This window comes from Pleurodeles waltl, chromosome 4_2 (assembly GCF_031143425.1).
Source record: "Pleurodeles waltl isolate 20211129_DDA chromosome 4_2, aPleWal1.hap1.20221129, whole genome shotgun sequence".
Lineage (NCBI taxonomy): Eukaryota > Metazoa > Chordata > Amphibia > Caudata > Salamandridae > Pleurodeles > Pleurodeles waltl.
In genome coordinates this window covers 373584553-373607340 of record NC_090443.1, presented here as the reverse complement: position 1 = coordinate 373607340, position 22788 = coordinate 373584553, and the positions used below count along the sequence as shown (strand labels likewise).

The 22788-nt window shown below is 44.0% G+C and overlaps 1 protein-coding gene across 4 annotated transcripts in view; it reads right to left on the bottom strand.

Moving 5' to 3' along the window:
• Window positions 1–22788, bottom strand: part of HCCS (holocytochrome c synthase) — a 133386-nt gene that overhangs the window by 60664 nt on the left and 49934 nt on the right. For all 4 annotated transcript variants that reach the window (XM_069231490.1, XM_069231488.1, XM_069231487.1 and 1 more), the window contains 2 exons: window positions 18339–18458; window positions 8901–8987 (listed from right to left, as the gene is read on the bottom strand). In XM_069231490.1, coding sequence (XP_069087591.1) covers window positions 8901–8987; window positions 18339–18458 — 207 coding nt within the window. The remainder of the gene's footprint in view (window positions 1–8900; window positions 8988–18338; window positions 18459–22788) is intronic.

Genomic DNA, 22788 nt, shown 5'->3' with positions numbered 1-22788 from the left:
ATATATATATATATACATAATAACATTTCCCATTAAACGCATATATTTACATAGATACATATATATATATATATATATATATATGTATCTACAGATAAGCAAGAATCAACCATTACAAGATAACTGTGAAATCAGGCAGGCAACGGGTAGGCGGGAGGGACTGTGAGGAATCCAAAGGTAGCTAGTGTATCCACCAGAAAAAGCGTTACCGAAGGTAAGTAACTTGTTCTTCTGATGGATACAACTACCTGTGGATTCCTCACCTTATGAATAGAGTCCCAAAGCTGTACCGCACTCGGTGGTGGGTGCCCGCCTGATTACACCAAGAAATCCTGCAATACCGAGCGAGCAAAATGACCATCCCTCCTCACTTCAGAGTCCAAACAATAATGTTTTACGAAGGTATGGAGGGACGCCCAAGTTGCCGCTTTACATATGTCTACCAATGGAACTCCTCTCGCTAGTAGAATTGGCCCGGATACCTTCAGGAGTAACTTTCTTCGCTAGAGAGTAACAAGCTTCTATACACAAGATGACCCACCTGGAGATTGTTCGTTTCTGGACCGCTGTGCCCTTCCGCTGTCCAACATACCCTACGAACAGCTGATCATCCAGACGAAAGTCTTTTGTCCTCTCCAGGTATAAACTCAGCGCCCTTTTAGGGTCCAACCGATGGAGCCTCTCTTCATCCTTAGAGGAGTGGGGAGGAGGGTAGAACGAGGGAAGGGTAATAGCCTGCTCTATATGAAAAGGAGTGACAACTTTTGGCAGAAAAGCCGCCCTGGTTTTCAACACCACTTTATCAGGGAAAAACTTGGTAAAAGGAGGTTTAACAGAAAGGGCTTGAAGCTCCCCAACCCTCCTAGCAGAAGTAATCGCAATCAAGAAAACAGTCTTTAAGACCAAGTATCTCAACGGACATGAATGCATAGGCTCGAAAGGCGAACCCATCAGAAACGTCGATACTAGATTCAAGTCCCACTGAGGCATGTGAAAGGGCGTGGGAGGAAACTTATTATTTAAACCCTTAATGAACCTATTTACAATCGGAGATTTAAATAAAGAGGGTTGGTCCGGAAGGCAAAGAAAAGCCGGCAGAGACGCCAAATAGCCTTTAACCGTAGCTACCGTACAGCCTTTCCTTGCTAAATCAAGAGCAAACAACAGAATATCTGAAAGGTGGGCCTTCAAGGGATCTTTTTGATTCTCTCCACACCAAAAAATTTTGCCCACCTCCCGGCATAAATGGATTTAGTGGAGTGTCGCCTGGACGATAGAATAACATCCACTACATCCGGTGGGAGAGAAAAGGAACTCAGGTTGCCCCGTTCAATCTCCAGGCATGAAGGTGCAGGCTCTGGAGGTGGGGGGTGTAGAACCTGCCCCTGCGACTGAGAGGAGGTCTGCCCTGAGCGGGAGACGGAGCGGAGGGCACTGAGAGAGTTGAAGCAGGTCTGAGAGAGTTGAAGCATACTCTTCTCGGCCAGTCCGGTGCCACCAAGATGACTTGGGCCCGGTCTTGACAAACCTTCCTCAGAACCCGAGGAATCAGGGGTATGGGGGGGGGAACACGTAAAGCAACTGGCCGCTCCAGGACATCTGAAACGCATCCCCCAACGCTCCTTGCAACGGATACTGGAGGCTGCAGAACAACAGGCAATGCGCGTTCTCTTGAGTGGCGAATAAATCCACCTGAGGCGTACCCCACATCCCGAAGATGTAGAGGACCAGGTCTGGATGGAGACGCCACTCATAATCTACTAAGAAGTGACGACTGAGACCGTCTGCACGTACATTCAGAACTCCGGCCAAATGATTCGCTATTAAGCAAATCTGATGGTCCTGAGCCCAGGACCAGAGCCGCAGAGCTTCTCTGCAGAGAAGGTACGACCCTACTCCTCTCTGCTTGTTTATATACCACATCGTGGTAGTGTTGTCCGTCAGGACCTGAACTGATTGACCGCGAAGGGAAGGGAAGGAAGGCCTTGAGCACCAAACGTACTGCCGGCAACTCCAACAGATTGATATGCAACATCTGTTCCGCTGGAGACCAAAGACCCTTGATCTCCAGGTCCCCCAGATGAGCTCCCCACCCTAGAGTGGAAGCATCCGATATCACTGTGGCCACAGGAGGTGGCAGTGAAAACGGTTTTCCTTGGGAAAGGTTACTGCCCACTGTCCACCAATGAAGATCCGCTACAGCGTCCTTGGAAATCTTTATTAAATCCCTGAGATCTCCTTTGTGCTGGAACCACTGCCTGCGGAGGCACTACTGAAGAGCCCTCATATGCCAGCGAGCGTGAGTGACCAACAGAATGCAAGAAGCAAACAGACCTAGCAGGCATAAGACCTTGAGGACTGGAACTGCCGCTCCAATTTGAAACATTGGAATCAGTGTCTGAATGTCCCGAACCCGCTGAGGCGGGGGGTAGGCCCGAAACAATGTTGTGTTCAGTACTGCCCCTATGAACAGGAGGCGTTGAGAGGGCTCTAGGTGAGATTTGGGTACATTTACTGAAAAACCCAGATCGAACAACAACTGGGTTGTCATTCGCAGATGAGACAACACAAGCTCTGGAGTCTTGGCTTTGATCAACCAACCGTCCAGGTAGGGAAAAACCGCTACTTCCCTCCTTCTGAGATGTGCTGCAACAACCGCCATCACCTTTGTAAAAACCCGAGGTGCTGAAGTAAGTCCAAACGGAAGGACCGCAAACTGGTAGTGCTGCATCCCGACCACAAACTGGAGATACTTCCTGTGTGACTTGATTATTGGAATATGAAAGTACGCATCCTGCAAGTCGACAGACACCATCCAGTCTCCTTCGTTCAACGCCAATAGTACCTGCGCTAGGGTCGGAATTTGGAATTCAAAATCCTCAAGTCTAGAATCGACCGTCCACTTTGGGAATCAGGAAATATCTTGAATAACACCCCTGACCCCTTTCCTGCAACGGCACCAACTGTATTGTGCCCTCTGACAACATGGTCATAACCTCCTGTTGCAACAACAAAAGATGGTCTTCTGAACCAAAGGAGGGACGGGGGGGGAGGGAGGAGGGGACTCCTGAAAGGGGAGAGCATAACCTTTTTCTACAATTCTTAACACCCACGAGTCCGTTGTAATCGACTCCCACTTTTGGAGAAAAAGACTCAATCTTCCCCCTACAGGAGAAGTATGGACGATAAAGTGGGGAAAACTAGGGCTGCTTCTGCTGTTGTCCACCGGAGGAGGAGTATGAAGATGAAGGCTGCTGGGCTGGCCCTCTAGCTCTACCCCTACCCGCCCTCTAAAGGCACGATAGGGGGGATTGGCAGGTTGCTGGGCCAAGTATTGTGACCTCTGAAAGGCAGAGCCACGTGTAAACCCCCTAAACCTGCGAAAAGGTCTATAAGTTGATGCAGCAGAGGTCTGTAAGCCTAAAGACTTAGCTGTTGCCCGACAGTCCTTAAGCAGTTCAAGGGCAGAATCCACCTGGTCTCCAAACAGCTTTTCCCCCATCGAATGGTAGATCCGTTAAGGTGGATTGAACGTCCGATGAAAATCCAGAGGATCTTAACCAGGCATGCCTCCTAGTAGCCACAGATGTTCCCATGGCCCTGGCTACTGAATCAGACGTGTCCAGGCCAGACTGTATAATTTGTTGTGCAGCCGCCTGCGCATCCATAAAAAGAGAGCCAAATGACCTTTGCATCTTCTGTGGCAGATCCTTGGCCATCTCTTTAGCGGAGTCCATAAGGGCGTGGACATACCTGCCCAGCACACAGGTAGAATTAGTAGCCTTGAGCGCCATACTACAGGATGAAAAGATCTTCTTCGAAGACTGCTCCATCCTCTTGGACTCCCTATCAGTTGGGACTCCAGGGAATGTTCCAGGAGCAGACTTCGCAGAACAAGACGCCTGGACTACTAAGCTTTCAGGAGTCGGATGTTGTGACAGGAAATCTGGATCTCCTGGTGCGCCCCTATGTCTCCTCGTCACTGCCCTGTTCACTGCAGGAGTCGTAACTGGCTTCCTCCAGAAGTCCACTATAGGCTCAGTTAAAGCCTCATTGAAAGGCAGCAAAGGATCAGCAGTGGACGCAGAAGGATGTAATACCTCTGTGAGCAGGTTAGTCTTCACCTCCGCCACAGATAAAGGCAAGTCCAGAAACTCTGCTGCCTTCCTCACCACTGTATGGAAGGATGCGGCCTCTTCTGTAAACTCCCCCGGAGACACAATGTCCCACTCCGGGTTAGTATCCAGCCCACTTGCAGTGGCCAGACCTTGGAATTCATCCGAAGGCTCAATCTCACCTTCCTCCAGCTGTCAATATTCTTCCTCCTCCAAAAGTCTTAAACCCTTCCTACGAGACCGAAGATGTGTCTCCAGAGCTGGCGTCGATAAAGAATCCATTGACGCCGACGACTTCGAACCTCGGAAAGGCCCAGGAAGAGATGGGTGACTCCTAGCCTCATCCGGCACCGGCGCCGACACGGAGTCCAACGATGACCTCCGCAGAGTTGGTTGACAGGAAGGTGATGGAGCCGGTCTGGAAGGAGACATCATCGATGTCAAATGGCGCGGTGATTGCGTCGGCTGACGCGATGGTGGAGCCACCGTCACGGGTGGTGAATTCCCACAAGGGGATACCCTCGGTGCCGATCCGACACTCTCCGTGGGACAAAGGGGCATGAATGGGGCCACCTTGTACGGCGCCGGAGAGCCCAAATCAAATGCCAATGGCCCCGTGGGACCCGCCCGTGCACCAGCAGGGGACATAGATTGAAACGCGGCATACATTGCATTAAAAAAATGCAGCCGGATCCGCCCCTGGAGCATGGAAAGCAGGGTATTGCTGAGTAGAGGCCTGCTGTACATCAGGCTACCTCGACGCCGGCGAAAATTGAGGGCTATGATGAACAACCTCAAAGACAGATGGCGCCGGCGACAACTCCGGACTCCTGGGCTGAGGCGTCACAGTAGGGCTCATCTCCCATGTCTTCTGGCGTCGAGAACACCGAGACCTCGATCGGCTCCGCTCCGACCGGCGCCGAGAGTCATGACGGCGCCGTGAATCATGATGATGCCGCTTCTTATGCTTTTTGGGTGAAGCGTGGGAGGAACCCCTCTTATGGCCCTTCTTCTTTGCTTTTGCCAGAAAAAGCTTCGCCTCACGCTCTTTTAAAGCCTTAGGATTCATACTCTGGCACAATGAACATCCTTCAACATCATGCTCAGAACTAAGGCACCAAATACAATCCGAATGAGGGTCGGTCACTGACATCTGACCCCCACATTCTCTACATGGCTTGAAACCAGACTTCTTTGGAGGAGACATTGTAACCACCAAAAAACACAACAGTAATCAACAAGCCAGGAAGAAAAACCGTTGGCGTCGAAGGCACGGAAAAAAGGAAAACTGACATCAGTACGCCGACGAGGACCTCTTATTGGCACGTTGACATCAGACGGAGTCACGTGGAGCCGTGCCATTATGACGTCCTCGTCGACGTGGACAGGTAGGAAGAAGACCTTCCGTCAGATGCTGGCGCAGGGACAAATTCATAAGGTGAGGAATCCACAGGTAGTTGTATCCATCAGAAGTCATAATGCACTATTAGGAAGTTCAAAAACTTCGGAAGTTTCAAAGAACCCTCCTAAAAATGGGGAAGGACGAAAGGACTACTGGGCTGTCAGTAACACTATCAATGAAGCTTGGCTCAACCCAGCATTTTCTATTCAGGTTTGCTGCCTTTCTTCTGCCCTTTGTTCCATGGTTCGAACCAAATCTTGGGACAGATCCAACCTATGAAGAGCACAACTATACCTCCTTTCTGGCCTGCCTGAAAACGTGGCAATAGTGTGACCCAGCTGTAGGAAGCTGGCTCTTTATACAGTAGACCAAGAAGAGGTACCCTCTATAAAGAGTCCAAGCAAATCCAAGAAGAATTTCAGAGGCATAAATGACACCACAAAAGCTCTCTTTTGTGGTAGTGTGAACAAGCAGTTAGGCATATCGGAGGGTAATGCTAAGCATGTAATACACATACATAGGCAGTAAGTGAGACACACACTCAAAGAAATCGGACACCAATTCATAAAAAATAATACATACTTTTACATAAATTTATATACCAAGATCACTGAAATCAGGCGACTACTTTTGGAGATATAGATTTTTAGAGACCGCAAAAGTTGACAGTGCATTTTTCCATAGCTGCAACGTTACTCTATGAGAGAAAAAACATACATAGCAAACAGGAACTTCACAGCACCTTACAGGACCAATCTTCCGGACCTAAGGTGAGTACAAGGTAGGGTCCTAGGCCACAACAACAGGTCACCTCTGGCGGCACTGGGGCAGCCGGGTGCAGTTCAGTGTTGGGTGTCCTGTGTAAGTCAACGGGGATCGGTCCAGTCACAAAGATGCTGCAGAGGGAGATGGAGAGTCTAGTCCGGGTGAACCTCCAAGGGGGTTTAAGTCTTGTGGTGCTCTGGGACGTAGGGACACTAGTGGTACTGTTCTCCTCAGTCCGAGACTTCCAGGTGCAGAGATGTATTGGACTAATGGATTTCTGTCACCGGAGGTAGTTGCAGTAGGGCAGTGGGGGTTTGCAGAAAGAGGCTGCAGACGCAGTCAGAAAGTCCACATTGGGCAAGCTCAAGGTGGGCTTCATCTCTGGGGGCCTGGGAACTACGCTGACACAGTTGGCCCACTTCAGCTCGAGCTAGGAGACTCTGGTGCAGTCCAGAGTCTGGTTTTGGTGGTCCTTGGTCATCAAGGTTCTTTTGTGGATGACTGCAGATGCAGGGAAGCAGCTCTTATGCTCCAAGGGAGTTCATATTGGCGATTTGCGAAACACTGGCAGCTCTCCCACTTTCTTGGAGGTTGTACAGCAGTAGGACAGGTCAGTTGCTCCTCAAAGGTCAGGTGCAGCAGGCAGGGTTGGCGCCAAGTCAGTCGTGCTCCTCAGTTCTCGGGCCAGCAGGCTTCTTTGCCCACTCCTTCCTTTGTGTCTAGCAAAGATCTGATTTCCTGGTATCAGGGGGGTCCTCTAAATACTCAACTTGGGGAGCGTTAAGGGAAGTGAAGGGTAGTATCCAATGGGCTACTTCTCCCTGGGGTCACTACGCCCCATAGATGACCACTCCCTTTGGGGAGTGGGCATCAGCCTGTCCCAGAATCCCTAATACCGCCATACACAAGATGTTAGAATACTCAAGGTTTACATAAGGCTGGTCACCCTAGAGGTGTGTCCAGCCTGGCACAGCAACACGCCTTCTGCATAGCTAATTTTCCCACCTGTCCAGCTACCAAATGGGCCATGGCGGGGTAGGGTAGTTGGTGTCTCCCTTCAGAGGGGTGCCAGATCTGCATACCAAAGGCAGTGGACTCCTTTGAAGCCTCCTGCCTTGCAATGTGGATTTGCAGGTCATCCAGTTGGGAGGGATGTGCAACACCCTGCCAGAGCAGGCTTTGTTCCTGACCTCCCAAGAGCAAAGGCTCTCACCCTTGAGGGCCAGAAACCCGACTGTTGGGGGCAGCCTAGCTAGAACTCGTCAGTCAGCACACCATCAGTTGGTAGTTTTTTAGGGGGGCACCTCTCAGGTGACCTCTGGGTGCATGTATTAATAAATCCATTATTGGAATCAATGGCGGCTTATTAATATGAGATGTTTGATACCAAACAGCCCTAGTTTCAGTGAAGCCATCATGTAGCTGGGGAACTCGTATTAACCAGTGTCCAGCAAATGTACCTAAAATGGCTTCCCTGGTCACTTACTATGTCTAAGTATCGACAAGGACATATAAGGGGCATATCTGCTCCTATATCTATGTCTACGCAAGTAATATAACGCATTGTGCCTTAGGGCTGTAAGGCCTGCAAGGCCTGCTGAAGGGGTTGACTTATAAATATTACATGCAGTGTTTAGGGCACACAGGTTGTGCGCCATGTCCTGTTTTCACTTTTTAGAGCACCTTGTCAGCAGTCTCCAATGTAAATCTCCATGAGGTTGGTGCTGTGTCCCTTAGAGTGGCACCAGTTATGCTGCAGTTTAAAGGGACCCACTTTAGTACCTATATCCTAGGTGCCAGGGGTACCACTTACTAGGGGCTTACAGCACTGCTAAAGGCCTGGTCACTTGGGGATCAAGTGACCAGGGGTCTTGTTTTTGGGGAAGGAATGCTGGCACTGGGGACCTGGTTAGCAGGAACCCAGTGCACTTCAGTCAAAATTGCATCACAATCCAGGCAAAAAGTGGGGGGCCACTGCAACCAGAACCCAGAGGCAATAAGGTTGTCTTCAGAGACTGTGCACCGTGTGTATTTTGCAAAATAATGCAACAGATGATGTATTTTAAAGAGCAGAAAAAAAAATACATTCTAGAAACAAGTGTTGATAATAGCTACAAACACACAGCTGATATGTTGTTGGAATGTTAGCCTTAAAAAGAAATAGACTTTGAGAAACACAATAGTGTACAAAGATCCTTCTGTAATGAAAGGGAAAAAAATAACAAACATGGTTCATGGATAGGTCTCTCCAACGGAGATTCGTTTATTTTACACCAAACAACGGTTTTGGGCTATTCTCTAGAAGCACCAACTTTCCAAGGCTTTATTTTTCTCAAAGTACACTCTTTTTCTGTATAAAATAAATGTAAATTCAGATACGTAGCTTTCAAACTACCTGTGGATTGCTTTAAAGAAAATAAATGTAAAGGGGCTCAGAAATCAAGCACAGAAAAAAATATATAAAAAGAGTAGTTGTCCATGTAGGTTCTGTAATAAAGAACACAATTATATGTCAAATAAACTTCTGCTGCTCCTTTAAGTTAAATTATTTATTTTCCTAAATAACACATACTTAAATTTCATTTAGATAAAAGAAGCATTAATAACGTAAAGCTTACCCCAACCAAGAGCGGATTCTGGCCCGTGGTGAATATTCCTTTGCTTTACCTCCAAATCGCACCAACGTGGGCCCCATTGGGCATTCCCTAACAGAACATTAAAAAACATCTTCAGAACTGAAACACATTCATTAGGCAGAAGCAAAACAAACTCACATTTTATCACAAGACAAGTGTATAGGTCTAGTCAAAGGAAATCAATGAGTTGCGTTACCTCTAAACAACATTCTGCAAAACTGTTCCATAACAGATTATCAAAGGGAGCATTTATTGAAATGTATGACAGTGACATGTGGAAGACAACCAAGAAAAAGTTACTTACTTATACTTATAACTACGTTCTTCAGCGCTACCATGATGCTAAAGGTTCCCAGACACTAGGCTGTTCCCAGCCAGATGACAGGGAATATTCAAGGGTGTAAATCTATGCTGGAAAACGGACCTTTGCTCAGACAAATGAGTGAAATAACACCTAAACTGACACTGCAAATCACTACTGAATGTAAAATACATAACAAAAGAAACATTACTTGCAGTCGGTATGTTGCTTCTGATGCATACATGGTTTACTTACGTTTTTTAACCTCTAAAACCTCTAGGATACTGCATATGCAAAGAGACAGATGTATGTTCCCATTTATAAACTCACAGAAAATACACATTACAGGCAAGAACATTTCTTTCCTTAAAACTTGAACTTTCCGAACAAGATGTTGTTCTATTTACAGTAGTAATGAAGAATATGTCAATAACTGGAGGTAGAAATAACATAACATCTATTAAGAATTAGTGTGACAATGAATGTAGGCTGGCAAAATAAGTTGGAGGTTCGGCTTAGGATCTATAATTTTGGCCAGCACAAAGTACAGAGGTTAACAGAAATCCAACAGCCGCAAGGAGAGCCAATGCGTCTATTAATGTCTGGGGAAAGCTTAATTAGCAGGTTTCCCTAAAGTACCATTGTGTCCGATGAGGGGTGATAAGGCCATTTTATCTCAGTATCCAATATCTGGAGATTGTCTCAAACAAACGTGTGCAGCCATCCCAAAAGAATCTCCATTGTACAGTTCTCAGGGAAGATTGTGCTGGGATCTTTGGTTTGCAGAAATCTGATATAATAAGGGCCCACATTTTCAAACTAAGTACCATTTTTTATGTCCATTATTATAAGTAGTTCTAAGGGTGGTTGGGATGCTTAGGAAGTGCCCAGGTTCGGGAGGGGGGGTGGGGGAGCAATTTTAGCCTCAATTGATAAAAAAAGAGAGTGTTGATCTCAGTTCATATGACCCTCCTTGATTCCCATGCCAAAGATGTACTGGCAAAGTTACACAAGTGGGACGAGGAGCAGAACATTTTCACAGAGCTTCAGGGAGGGGTGGGGACAGGAGATGAACTGCTCCTGCTTAAGCTGGTTAGGGCTATGGCTGTTACCCTTAAGAAGTACTCTGTATTTAGCGTTTGTACTTCTTCAGCAAGAGTTTGATATCATTTGTTGTGCCTGCTTCGGAGTAGCATGAGGGGGTACAGTCAGGACGGATGCTTGGTACAGCTCTGTGTTATCAAGACAACAAGAGGACCCTGGACACAAGACCCAGTCTTATGTATGTCCAGTAAGGGTTGCTCCAAAGTTGTCCCCATCCACACTTTCCCTTTTAACATAGCATAATAGGTGAGATGTGTTGGCAGGATGAACATGAGGTTAAGTCTTAATTTTGTAGAGCGAAATATTCACCGTAGTTCCTTGGAGCTACTGATAAAACAACAAACACAACTCAATAAGTATGTAAAATGAGAAAAATTAGAAATCAAGCTGCAAGGAGCCAATTAACTATTAAAGTTCGATCTCTAGTTCCTGGTGAAAATGTCAAAAAGAAGACAGATTGAATAGGTTATTAGAGACCTTGCTGCAGCCACAGAATAGGTTACATCATTAAAAGTTAGTCTTGAGGATTTGCAGCACCCACTATTTGGCAGATCACAAAGTACTTGCAGCCCATAAAGAGCAAATCTGGCCACCATAAACTCAGGAAAGGTTTGATGGATTGCCCAGTGAACAACAGCAAGACACTTGAACAAGATGCGTTCCCTAACAGAGTTAAAAATTAGGGCAATATAATCAATTTTCCTATAAACTGTAATGAGTTGCACTGCTGCAGTCTAAACCATTTGCAGCCTTCTAATCAGACACTCGGGAAGATCATGGTAGATCGAATTTTCTGTAGTCCAGTTGTGATTGTATCAAGGCATTGGTTATACCATGTGATGTTCAGAATCACAGAAGGGAGAATTATCTCTATTAGTTTAATGTTCCAGAAGCAGGGGGATAGGCAACTTTCCTACTTGTGCCGTCTACGATAGGGCAGAATTAATAAGAATGTGAAGGATGCAGACTGCTTTAAATGTATTCGGAGGGGTGCCAATGATTCAAGCCAGACTGCTGGATTACATTTATTGTAGTTATTCCTGGTGACGAAAACTCAGTCTTTGAAGAATTAGGATGAACTCCAACACCAGCGAAAGCTAAAGAGTTTGTAAAATTAGGTAACTGTTGCACAAGGAGGCGTAATGGGTGCAAGCCGGAAGGTCAGCTGTGTGTTGTCAGAATACATGAGGCATTGAGCTTTTTTCAAATGTAAAAAAATGTGCCAATGGCAATCTGGATATGCTAAATGATAGTGGTGATAAAACAGAATCCTTGGGGAGCATGACAATTTATCCTTGCAGATTTTTAGGTTTAGAAATGGAAGCATAATGGTTTGTTCTCGCCAGAGTCAAAAACCTCTTTACCAACCTAAGTACAGTGTCTCCAAGTCCTATTGGCTTGGTGATCAGAATAAAGTGATCAATGGCATAAAGATCTAGAACGGCAAACGCTAAGACCCCACCTTTATCCACCACTTGCTGTAAATCATCCAGATGCAGTCCGAATTAGTTCTGTGCGGCACACACTTATCTAGTAGGGAGGAAAGGCTTGGCTGTCTTCAATAAAAGCCTGTAACTGAGAGAAAACTGATTTGTGTTTTGTCCAAACATGGGAGCAACAAGAATGTGGAAAAAGTGGTTATGATGACTTGGGGAGAAAGTTTAATAACGGCTGTTTTCAAATTGGTGGTCCTTCACCATGCTGCATATAGCTATTTGATGGAAACGGCAACAGTGTGAGGCTCAGCAATTTAATGATTTTAGCTGGCCAAAAATACAGGATGGGCCGCTTTAAGTTATAGTTCATTCTAGTTCCTCTCGGGCAATTTCTTTAAACTGAAGCAACTTGTGAAGACTGGGTTCCCAGGTGGTTGTATAACAGTAGGTGCTATGGGTTCCAGGGTGATGTGGCCCCTAATCAAAAAAGATACTTGATTGCAGCTGATATGGGGCTTGTGAATGGGGAATAAAGGTTTGTGTTGCTAAATCTTTTATTTCATTCACATCATGCTTTAATTATTACCCAGCACCAGACTGGAAACCCTTGGTAACAATGTTAATGCAGCAGTATGCCCTGTAAACTCAATAACATTGAGCTTTCAGAGTATTTGCAACCTATCCACGTCATTGTAAGTGATCCAAACTACAGCTGATTGGAGACCATAATTCTCAGCTGCTCCTTTGTCAGAAGCCTCCAACTGCCAGATTTTCTAGCTTGTGAAGTGTTTGTATGATAACTTGAGAAGCCTTGTGACAAGTGGAAGAGGGTGGGCGCATTTGAAGCTATGAATAATGCCAATGCTGAAGAACCGGAGTTACCAGTAAGCAATTTTTGTCCTTTTGTTCTTCTCCATAATTGGATCTTTCATAGATTCATAAGCTTGAACAAAGATGATTACAGAAGCATCAACTAAAGCAGTTGGAGTGTTTGGGTTCTTAAGAAAATAGGTTTCTAGGCACTGCTAGTCCTACAACTGCATCGTTCTTGGTATCCAAAAAAATGCAGTAATGCCTAAGGATGCAAGTGTAGTCTTTCACTTACTGTTTTACAAATGTATTTCAAAGGAAGTCCAGCAAAAGGGCTGTTGAGCCTGCCATAGCCCTGGTGGAAATGTGCTTCAGCCCTTTCGCCGTCAGGCCTTTTCCCCCTCAGGTGCCAGGCCTTTTTTTTTGGCTATTTGGGCCAGTTTGTGCTTACGCCCTCATAACGTTTTGTCCAGATAAGCTGCCCGTGCCAAATTTATGTCCTTTATCCCCAACATCCTAGGGATTCTAGAGGTACCCAGAGTTTATGGGTTCCCCTGGAAGAGACCAAGAAATTAGCCAAAATACAGCAACAATTTTGTTTTAAAAAAAATAAAAAAATAAAAAGAAATGGGAAAAAGGCCTGCAGAAGAAAGCTTATGATTTATTTCCCTGAAAATGGCATCAATAAAGGGTTTGCAGTGCTAAAATAATTTCCCCAGCTTTCAGGAACAGGAAGACTTGAATCAGAAAACCACATTTTCAACACAATTTTGGCATTTTACTGGGACATACCCCATTTTTTATATGTTTTGTGCTTTCAGCCTCCTTCCAGTTAGTGACAGAAATGGATGTGAAATCAATGCTGGGTCCCAGACAACTAAACATTTCTGAAAAGTAGAATAAATTCTGAATTCAGCAAGGGGTCATTTGTGTAGATCCTTCAAGGTATTCCTACAGAAAATAACAGCTGGAAAAAAAAAAAAAAAAATTAAATTGAGGTAAAAAAAAAGAAAAGAAAAAAAAAGCAATTTCTCTCCACGTTTTACTTTGTAACTTTTTCCTGCAATGTCACATTTTCAAAAGCAGTATAACGTTACGTCTGCTGTACTCTTCTGGTTGCGGGGATATATAGGGCTTGTAGGTTCATCAAGAACCCTAGGTACCCAGAGCCAAAAAAGGAGCTGCACCTCCTTGCAATGGGTTTTCAATGTACTCATGTCAAAAATGAGGGGGAACCAAAGTGAGTCAAATGGGCAGTTTGGGGGGAAAAAAAAAACATTTTTAGGCTGACAAGTGGGGCAAAATTGTTATCGGTATAGATGAGACAATCCTGGGTGGTAGGAATTTTGTGGATTCCTGCAGATTCCATCACAAAAATGTGGGGAAAATGTGTGATTTCCAGCAAAGTTGGAGGTTTGCAGGGCATTGCAGGTACGAAAATGGTGCGGGTGCACGTGAAGCACACCACCATGAACTCACCCAGATGTATAGTTTTCAGATGTGTCTAGGTCTCGTAGATATTTCTACATGGAAGCGTCCCAAAGTCCAAAAAGTGCAGCCCTCACCACTCCAAGTGGGACGATTTCGAGTGTTAGCCAAGCTCTCATGCCCCAAATGTAAAACTAAAAACCCAAACTAATCGAATGTCCTCTTGCTTGCCGTGGAATAAGATGTTGTAGTGTGCGGGGGGAGAGGCTGAAAGACTGTTATCCCTTCAGTTGGAGTGTGGGCATAACCATGCCCATACTGGTTGGTAGCCACCACCCCACAATATTTATTTTTTGTTTTAAATTCCCTGGCATCTAGTAGGCTTTCTGCCCCTTTCCCTTCCTCCCTTCCCCCCACACGGAATGGATCGGGGTTAATTGTCCCATCTACCCACCGGTGAGCAGAACAACTTTGTCCCCATTTACTTGGGGTGGTTGTATGGCCATACCCCCCACCCTCTTTTTTTGGGAAAAAAAAAATCTCTTCCCTGGTGGGCTTTCTGCCTTACAAAAATAGGCCGATCTGCCCTCAATGGCCAACAGTAATGTGTCCCCATGGGGAGTGACCTTTGCGCAAGAGGCTACCCCCCCAAAACAACACACACAAATCCCTAGTGCCTGCATGGTTTCTGCCCCCCTGGGGGCAGATCGACCTACTAGAAATAGGCCAATCTGCCCCAAGAGGGGCAGAAATGTCCTAAAATAAATTCCCCCCCCAGGAGAATGATCACTGCCTAAGGGGTCGATCTCCTTGCGTGAAATTGGCACTAAAAAAAATAAAATAAAAAAACCCATTTGCCTAGTGGTTTCTGCATCCCTTGGGGGCAGATCGGCTTAATACAAATAGGCCGATCTGCCCCCGGAGGACAGAAATGGCCTAAAATAAATTTGCTACCCTTGGGAGAAATTGTCGCAAACAAAAAAAAAAAAATCCCTGTTTAGTGGTTTCTCCCCCATCGGCCTAATTAAAACAGGTCGATCTGCCCCCAGGGGAGGCAGAAATGGCCTAATAAAAAATTGCCCCCAGGGGAGCAACCCTTTCAAGGGACTGCTCCCTTTAAACATAATATACAGAAAAACAAACAAACAATAAAACAATATATTCCTGCAGCTCAAAGAGACATGAAAGGAAAGGCCTTTCCTTTCATGTCTCTGTGCTGTCCCCAGCCCCATGATCGGAAGAGAAATGCAAAACATTTCTCTCCGATCGCACTGGAAGCAGCCTCTAATGAGCGCGTGCTGACGTCATCAGACGTCACGGGGGGAATACGTCCATGGCACCACAGCGCCAAAGCCAAGGATGTAACCGTTACGCCTATGGCGGGGAAGCGGTTAACTCTTCTCGGCAATAACCTTGAGAGCAGTTGAGCATCCAGCTTGAACTAGATTTGTGTTTGTACTGACACGTTCTACAATTTCACATACCAGTGCTGACGTGCCCTTAGCAGGACTATCAGTGTCATTGTAAATTTCTCCCGTTTTATCTTTCATAGCACTCTGGAGACTAGAGCTACTGGAGGGAAAGCATAAATTACTTTTTCAGTCCTAAGTATTGTGAAGGCATTCCCTTTAGAGTTTCTTCATTTGTAGTTTTGGTCTGTAGCGAGCATGTCCCAAATGTGCAGTGCCCTTTATAGGAAGGATTCAACTGAACTGATTGTTTCCTATTTCCCACTTGTGAATGACTTATAACGGTTTGCTTAGATGATCTGCCAAATCATTGTGGACTCCACAGACTGCTCCACATTGTGCTGAATCCCCCATTTTCACAATCTCTGGGGTTCTTGTAACAGCAGACTCGATCTGGCTTCACCTTGCTTTAAGATTTAAAACATGATTTTAGCACTGTCATACATACCGAGTTGTGGGTGCCATGAAATGTAGGCAGGAAAGCTTTTAAAGCCAAACCTTGCTGCTCTAAGTTCTAGGATACTGATGTGCAACTATCACTCTTCTATAGACCATGTACCATTTGTTTCCACAGCTAGTAAATGTGCACCCCATCCGGTGAGTGAAGCATCCTTAGTTAAGAAATGCTGGGACTTCATGGGATTGAGTGGTTGCCTTTAGATGTTCTTCTCTATCCACCATTAAATAGTTTGGTGTTACGACCACAAAATTATACCAACCTCCTGAGACTTGTTGCCATTGCTTAGTTGCTCCTGGATTATGCTCATGTGCTAATGACAATGAAGAAATAGATAAACACAAGATAATATTGTCTCTAGTATTGCCTTTCAAAGATCCTATTGTGGTCACATTCTTTGAAATCGGGAACGCTTCTTATCACATCAATGTGTTGCCTCTTTTGAGATAGATACATTGGTTCCTTTTTCATGCAAATTAAAAAACTAAACAAATCCACACTTGGGGACAAATGTGAATTGCGGACAGCCAAGACTAGCTCCAGACATTTCACTGATGCAAATGGCAAAAAGTGGGCAAAGCTGCTCAGGCTAACTGGAGGCAATGAGCAGCAAAGGAGCGTAGGGCTGCTCCGTAAGGTTCACAGGTGCAAGCTGAACCGTTTGGCAAAGCGGCTCGGGTTGTGATTGAAAGTAGCGAGTGGCAAAGGAAAGCAGAAGCTGCTAGGGCCCACATGAGAGGTGACATATATAAGAAAAGGGGAGTTTAAGGCTTGGCAAGAGGTTGTCACAGTGGCAGTCAGATTGCACATACAGGTTCTATGGTGGCAGGCCTGAGACATGTTTACAGGGCTACTCAAGTGGGTGGCACAATCAGTGCTGCAGGCCCACTAGTGGCATTCAATTTACAGGCCATGGGTATATGGTATAACCTTTTACAAGGGACTTACATTTAAATGTGCCAATTGTGATGACACCAATTTTACCATGTTTGAGGGGGGAAGCACATGCATTTTAGCACTGGTTAGCAGTGGTAAATTGCTGAGTCCTAAGGCCAACCAAAAGATGGTCAAAAAAATTAGAAGATAAAGGCAAAAAGATTGGGGTAAGACGAGGCTAAGGATACCAAATATAACATTGGCACTAGGCTTTTCGGGAAGACTCAATGTGCTGATTTCAGGCCAAAGGGTAAGGCTTGGAACTAGTAGTGGCAACAAGTAACTAGGAAGCAAAGGAATCTTCTGTGCTTCACATTTATTGGGATTTTAAAGCATACATCTTTCAGATCTATTGACGCTAGAATTTCTTTCTTCTTTAGCAAGGAATGATTTCTTGTAATGCAATCATAAGAATATTTTGCATCTTCAAGAATTTATTTTGATTCCTTGAGTCCAGTACTTGTCGCCATTCCCCTGATCTTTCAAATATGAGAAAGAATCTTTAGTAAAACACTTAAACTTTTCTGCAAATGGTACTTCCACTATGGCTTTTTTTATATCAGTTTGAATACCTCCAATTGTAAGTGCTGCAGTTTTTTGTGCCTTTCTTTTCTTGGTAGAAGTGAAGGTGGGATTTCCACAAATTCTGGTGTGTGACCATGATGGACGATGTGTAACACCCATTCATCTCTACTTATATGATACCAGATTACACAGTGGCGGCTCGCACACTGTGTCTACATTAATTTGAGAGGTCAAAAGATCTAAATTCTAACTCCTAAGGACGAGACTGATTGCTAACAAACTCCTGGCAAAACGGTACTAGATTTGCATGCCATACAATCTGCTGTGCCGGACATTTCAACAGCTGTACTATGTACACACACTGCCCATAGAAGAGATTAAAAAAAACTGAGACAATCTTCCGAAGAAGAGCCTCAAGGAAAACAAAAGTTGTTTGAGGTGATGGGGGAGGTGGGAACAAAAAAATAAAAAATTACAGGACAAACACCAGGGGAAATGTCTGCAAATTGAACAAAGTACAACAGTGCAGGACACATATATTACACACCTACCCACACATATATACACACTCCTTAAACAGCCCATCAGAGCAAATTATACTAGCTATTCAGCAGTGACACCAATCCCAAAGCGTTACCTTTTAAAGTTAATGTATTTATCAAGACGATCTGGCTCCTTTTCCAAACTGTGTAGTTTAGGAGAAACACTTTTAAGGCTTTTTTTTGTATAACAAACATAAGTCTATTTGCTACTTATAGATCTACATAAGCAAACACATGCACGTAGATCAATACTTACACGGAGGTTTACATTATTGCACACTTTTAAGAAGGACCCTTTAGAAAATGGCTATCAAAGAATAAACCACAACCTGTGGGATGTATAAAGCAACACAAAAAATTGCAGATACTGGACAAACCTGCAATAGTTAAAAAAGACAAAACAAAAACTCACCTTGCATGCAGTGCTTCCCACTTAAGGATCTCGTTCCACGCTTGTTCGTTATTTTTATTGTGAATCTTTATGATATTTGTCATGTCTTGGGGGTTTAGGTCATCATCCTTCCATCTCCACCTACCAATTAAGAAGTTTTGAGACACATTAAATCTCCTGTAACATGATGGTATGAATCTGATGCTCTGCCAATTATTCTCCTACTCAGAAGTGACTGATGCTTCTTGGTCATCACCAGTGAAAACTGCCTCGCCTCAATAAAGCTTGAAGAAAGTTAACCAACTCTCTCTTCTTCTCATGCACCTTGAATATTCATTTAGGTTTTCACTTCTTTATTTGAAATATCTGTATGAAGGTTTTAGTTTTTTTGCAAGTTTGGTGGAGCTTTGGAATCAGAATTTGTTATACATAGCGCACATCAGAAATACATTTCCAACACCAGGTAGCCACATTTTTTAACCTCTCGACAAGATTACAGCACGAAGTGGAATGTCACTGGCTATTCAAAACTGGACTATATTGTGTCAAATATTTAATGACTTATGGGCAGACATTTACATCACCGTGAAGTGCTTCCGGCAAATGACTGATTTTGAAAATGCACAGTCGGAATACATGATTGACATTCAGACAATGCTCACTCGAGTGCCTGAATTTGAACATGCACACAGCTGGGATACATGATCGACATTCAGACAATGCCCACTTGAGTTTCAGAGCTGGCAAGCAAAGTAGTAGCTCTTCTTACCAGGAAAATTAAGCCAACAGTTATCTTCTTTAAATAAGACTGTCTCAATTACATTTGGCTGATAAAGCTTGTCACTATTTCATCAATGGCATTAGAAAATAACAGAACTAAGCTAACATAGCAGGATCAATTACAACAGAAATGCTTTGACAAGGGCAGATTAGGCAGTATGTGGCCTATAAGTCATTGCTGTTCTCCCCTGTACCACCTTTTCTCCATTTAGCTTATTTTACACACCCCACCAATACCTTTCCAATTGCCCCACCACTCCTAATCTTCACTATGCTTTCCTCCCCATCTCACAACTTATCTCTAGGATCCTTCTTTCCCTTTTCCAGCAAAGCCCTTTTCAGACACCAACTGATTTGATGCTGGATCTTCCTTCTCATGAACGGCACCCACTACCTTTATGGCACGCAATTTGGTTCCTTCTATCTCAATGTCTCCATCTCCACCCACTTTGTCATATTAAGGGCAAAGGCAAGGTACAGTGTCAGGGAATTTTGTCAAAAGGAATCCACCCATGATGATGGACTGTAAGGATGCCTGAGTGAATACCAGTCCATGATAGGGGTGGCAGACAGAATTTGAAGGCAGCCTATGATCAGGATGGAGGGATGTTATTAATGTTAGGAGATCCTGCAGTTCCTGCATCAAGCAAGGGGGGGGGTGTAAAGAGAAGGAAACAGTTATTTTCTCTCCAATCCTGTAGTACTGCAAAGCAGAGACTATAACCAGCACATTTGGCAGAGTTCAGAGGAAGGCACATAACCATTTGTGTTTTATGTCTCAACTAAACAGGTTGGAGGCTTGGGTTCGACTGTGAAAGTTCATGAAGAAGAACGAAGTCCAGTCTGGTAGTAGATCCTCATACAATCCACTGAAGCCAGCAATCTGATCTGTGAAGGAATCTGCTATGCTAAATACCCTGCCAAAACTTTCCAGAGCTCCACAAGTGTATGCTTTAATTAGCAACAGTATCGCGTTTCCTGATATTATCCATACATTTATCACCTTTTAGGGACCTAAAGAATAAATGTTTGAAATCAGAGAGCAATGTTCCAAGGATACTGTCATTATTTACATGGCGACTTTATAAATGTGAGAAAATCTGTGGTCTTTTATTCAAGAATGGGAATTATTTTAATTAGAAATTTATAATTACCAAGATATTAAGTTGTCTTTAGTTTGTTGATATGAATATGTCTACTCCTTCACTTTGTTATTTTATAATAGATAAGAGTTGAAAAAGGTAAAAATTTTAATGTTTCTGATTGAGACTGACGATAGCACACTTTCAGGAGGAGTTCTTCTGTAGATTGGAACTGGAATGGGACATTGTCAGTTACGTGCAATTTGGAATTACATCTTATTGCATTGGATTTAGACGTTGTACAACAAAAAATGGGTTTTTCATGTTACAATAGTTGCCAGGAAAACATTTTAAGGTCTGGAAATCAAGATAAAACAAATTGACAGATTGAGGATTGGATTACATTTCTGGTGATTCATTTCAAATAGGAATACTTAAAAAGCTGGCAATTCGTCATTAGTAAAATATGATGGCATAAAATCAGATTTCATTTAACAGAATGGGGAAAGTCTGATTAAGAATGAACAGTTTTGAGTGGTGTAGAATATAAAAAATGTCTTTTCAGGCGTAGCATTACACATTATTATGTAGTTTTGAAGGGACATTAATGAGAAGAGGGATATCTTGGTTATTGCATGAAAAATATTTTTACTATTTGATTAGTACTGTAAACTTTGTTCAATATTTGTTTCCCCGGGTTATCCATGAAACCTACATTATATTTATACACACACACACAAAATTCATAAATACAGTGAGGGGGTGGAGATAAAAGTGCTGCACCACAACACACACAATTTCAAAGGTGACCTGGTGCGCTGTCTGAAGGAAAAGAAGGCATTTTTCTGAATCTAAAAGCAAAGGGCAAGTTGTGAGAGGTAAGGGAAGAATAACACACCTAATAAAATGAGCATTGGCAAAGCCAATAGATCTCAGCAATGGCTGAGCTTCGAGCTTTTGGCACGGTCAATGTTTTCTAGCCATATGTTTCTGAGGTTGCAGATGTGTCATGTATACCTGTGTTCAAATGTGTGTTTTATAACTTTTGAGTGGGTGCCTTTGTGTTGTGTGCATGTTTGGGTGTGTTTACACAAAAGTGGTTGTGTCCTATAGCTGTGCTAGTGCGTGATTTGTGTGTCACTGGGCTGCCTGCTTATTTATGTTTTGTGAGACCCGAGGCACACTCTGGGGTTGTATAAATTGTAAAGTACACTGTTCCCAAAACGACACAAAGTGAAAATACAAATACAGGGGAGCTAATTCAGGAGCAAAGAGAGCCCTCACACAGCCATGCGGATGTAGAGCATCATCACTGGGCTCGCTCGTCAGGCCGACGCTGCAATGCCGGACGGGCGCCCCTTCAAAAGAAGGGGCGCTCTTAACCGGAGTACTTCAGATTAGAAGAGGTGCTGAAGGTGAAACCAAATGGTGACTGAGGTGAGGAGAGAAAAGAAGGTGAGAAATAAAAATAGCTCTAAACCCAAACCATCATAATTTAATGTGTCAGAAACGGGTTTAGGCTAAAATAAAAAATAACTGGAGTGCTTAAAAAGATTATGCTCCTACGCACTCTCACAAGAATGTGGTTGTGGGGAGAGGACACTATCCTAACCCCTCTGTTCAAGGGTCAACATGTTTCGTGTCCTTTTGGTAACAAAGGGATCCAGCGACGCTTCATCAGGACCAAAAAGTACTATCACTTCTCCTCAAGAACCTAAGTAAGGTACAGGTAAGTATATATAATCCAGTGACTGACTTGTCAAATAAAAGTCTCCCATCCCAAATAGAGATTGTGGCGCCCTAGGAGTACACGGAATTCTTATCAAAAGCGCAGAATGCGGCGCTGTCAATGGTCGTCCAGGACCTACCCCGACTCCGTATTCCACTCTGGGATTGGCCACTAGACAGGAATATTTCAGGTAAACTGTTTTTTAAAGGTATCTGCAATGACCCAGCTATCTGCTCAGGGCTTGCCTTCAATGCTTTTGTCATCTGCTTAAAGCTGTGTGTGTTGTATCCCAAAGTAACAGAAAATATAATCTGTTGTGTATGTGGTAGACGTGATTGACCTGCCCGTGTTCATGTTCATATTGCTCAGATGCCTTTGTTCAAAGAGATTCACTTATTTTCTCTTTTTGACGTATAGCTGGTATTTGACAACTGCTAATTACCGAGACGTTCTGAGAGATTTTTGAAATAAAATATAAAGGGCAAGGGGGAGAGGTTTCAGCAAACCTTGCTGCAAAATTAATGAGGTACAATCCCGTTTCCTGATAGTGAAACTAGGCAATGCCACAATCACTCTGCCGCTGTTCCTCATTCTCATGCCCCACTGTATAGACACCACTAAGTGTGGTGACCCTGTAAAAGTAACAGTGTTCAGTTACTGGTTATTTAAAGGTCTGGACCAGGAAGAAGGAATAAACGTAAAAGTGGCACTATCAACCTTACAGCTGTCTCTTAATCCCTTTACTCCCTTCAGCAGATACCCAATTTCTTTTTTTTTAAGCTATGAACTCCAACCAAACCCGAAGCCTCCAATCGTCTATCAGACAATCTCACTAGCCGTTCTAGTCCATAGGAATGTTGGGAAGCATAAAGCATCTAGA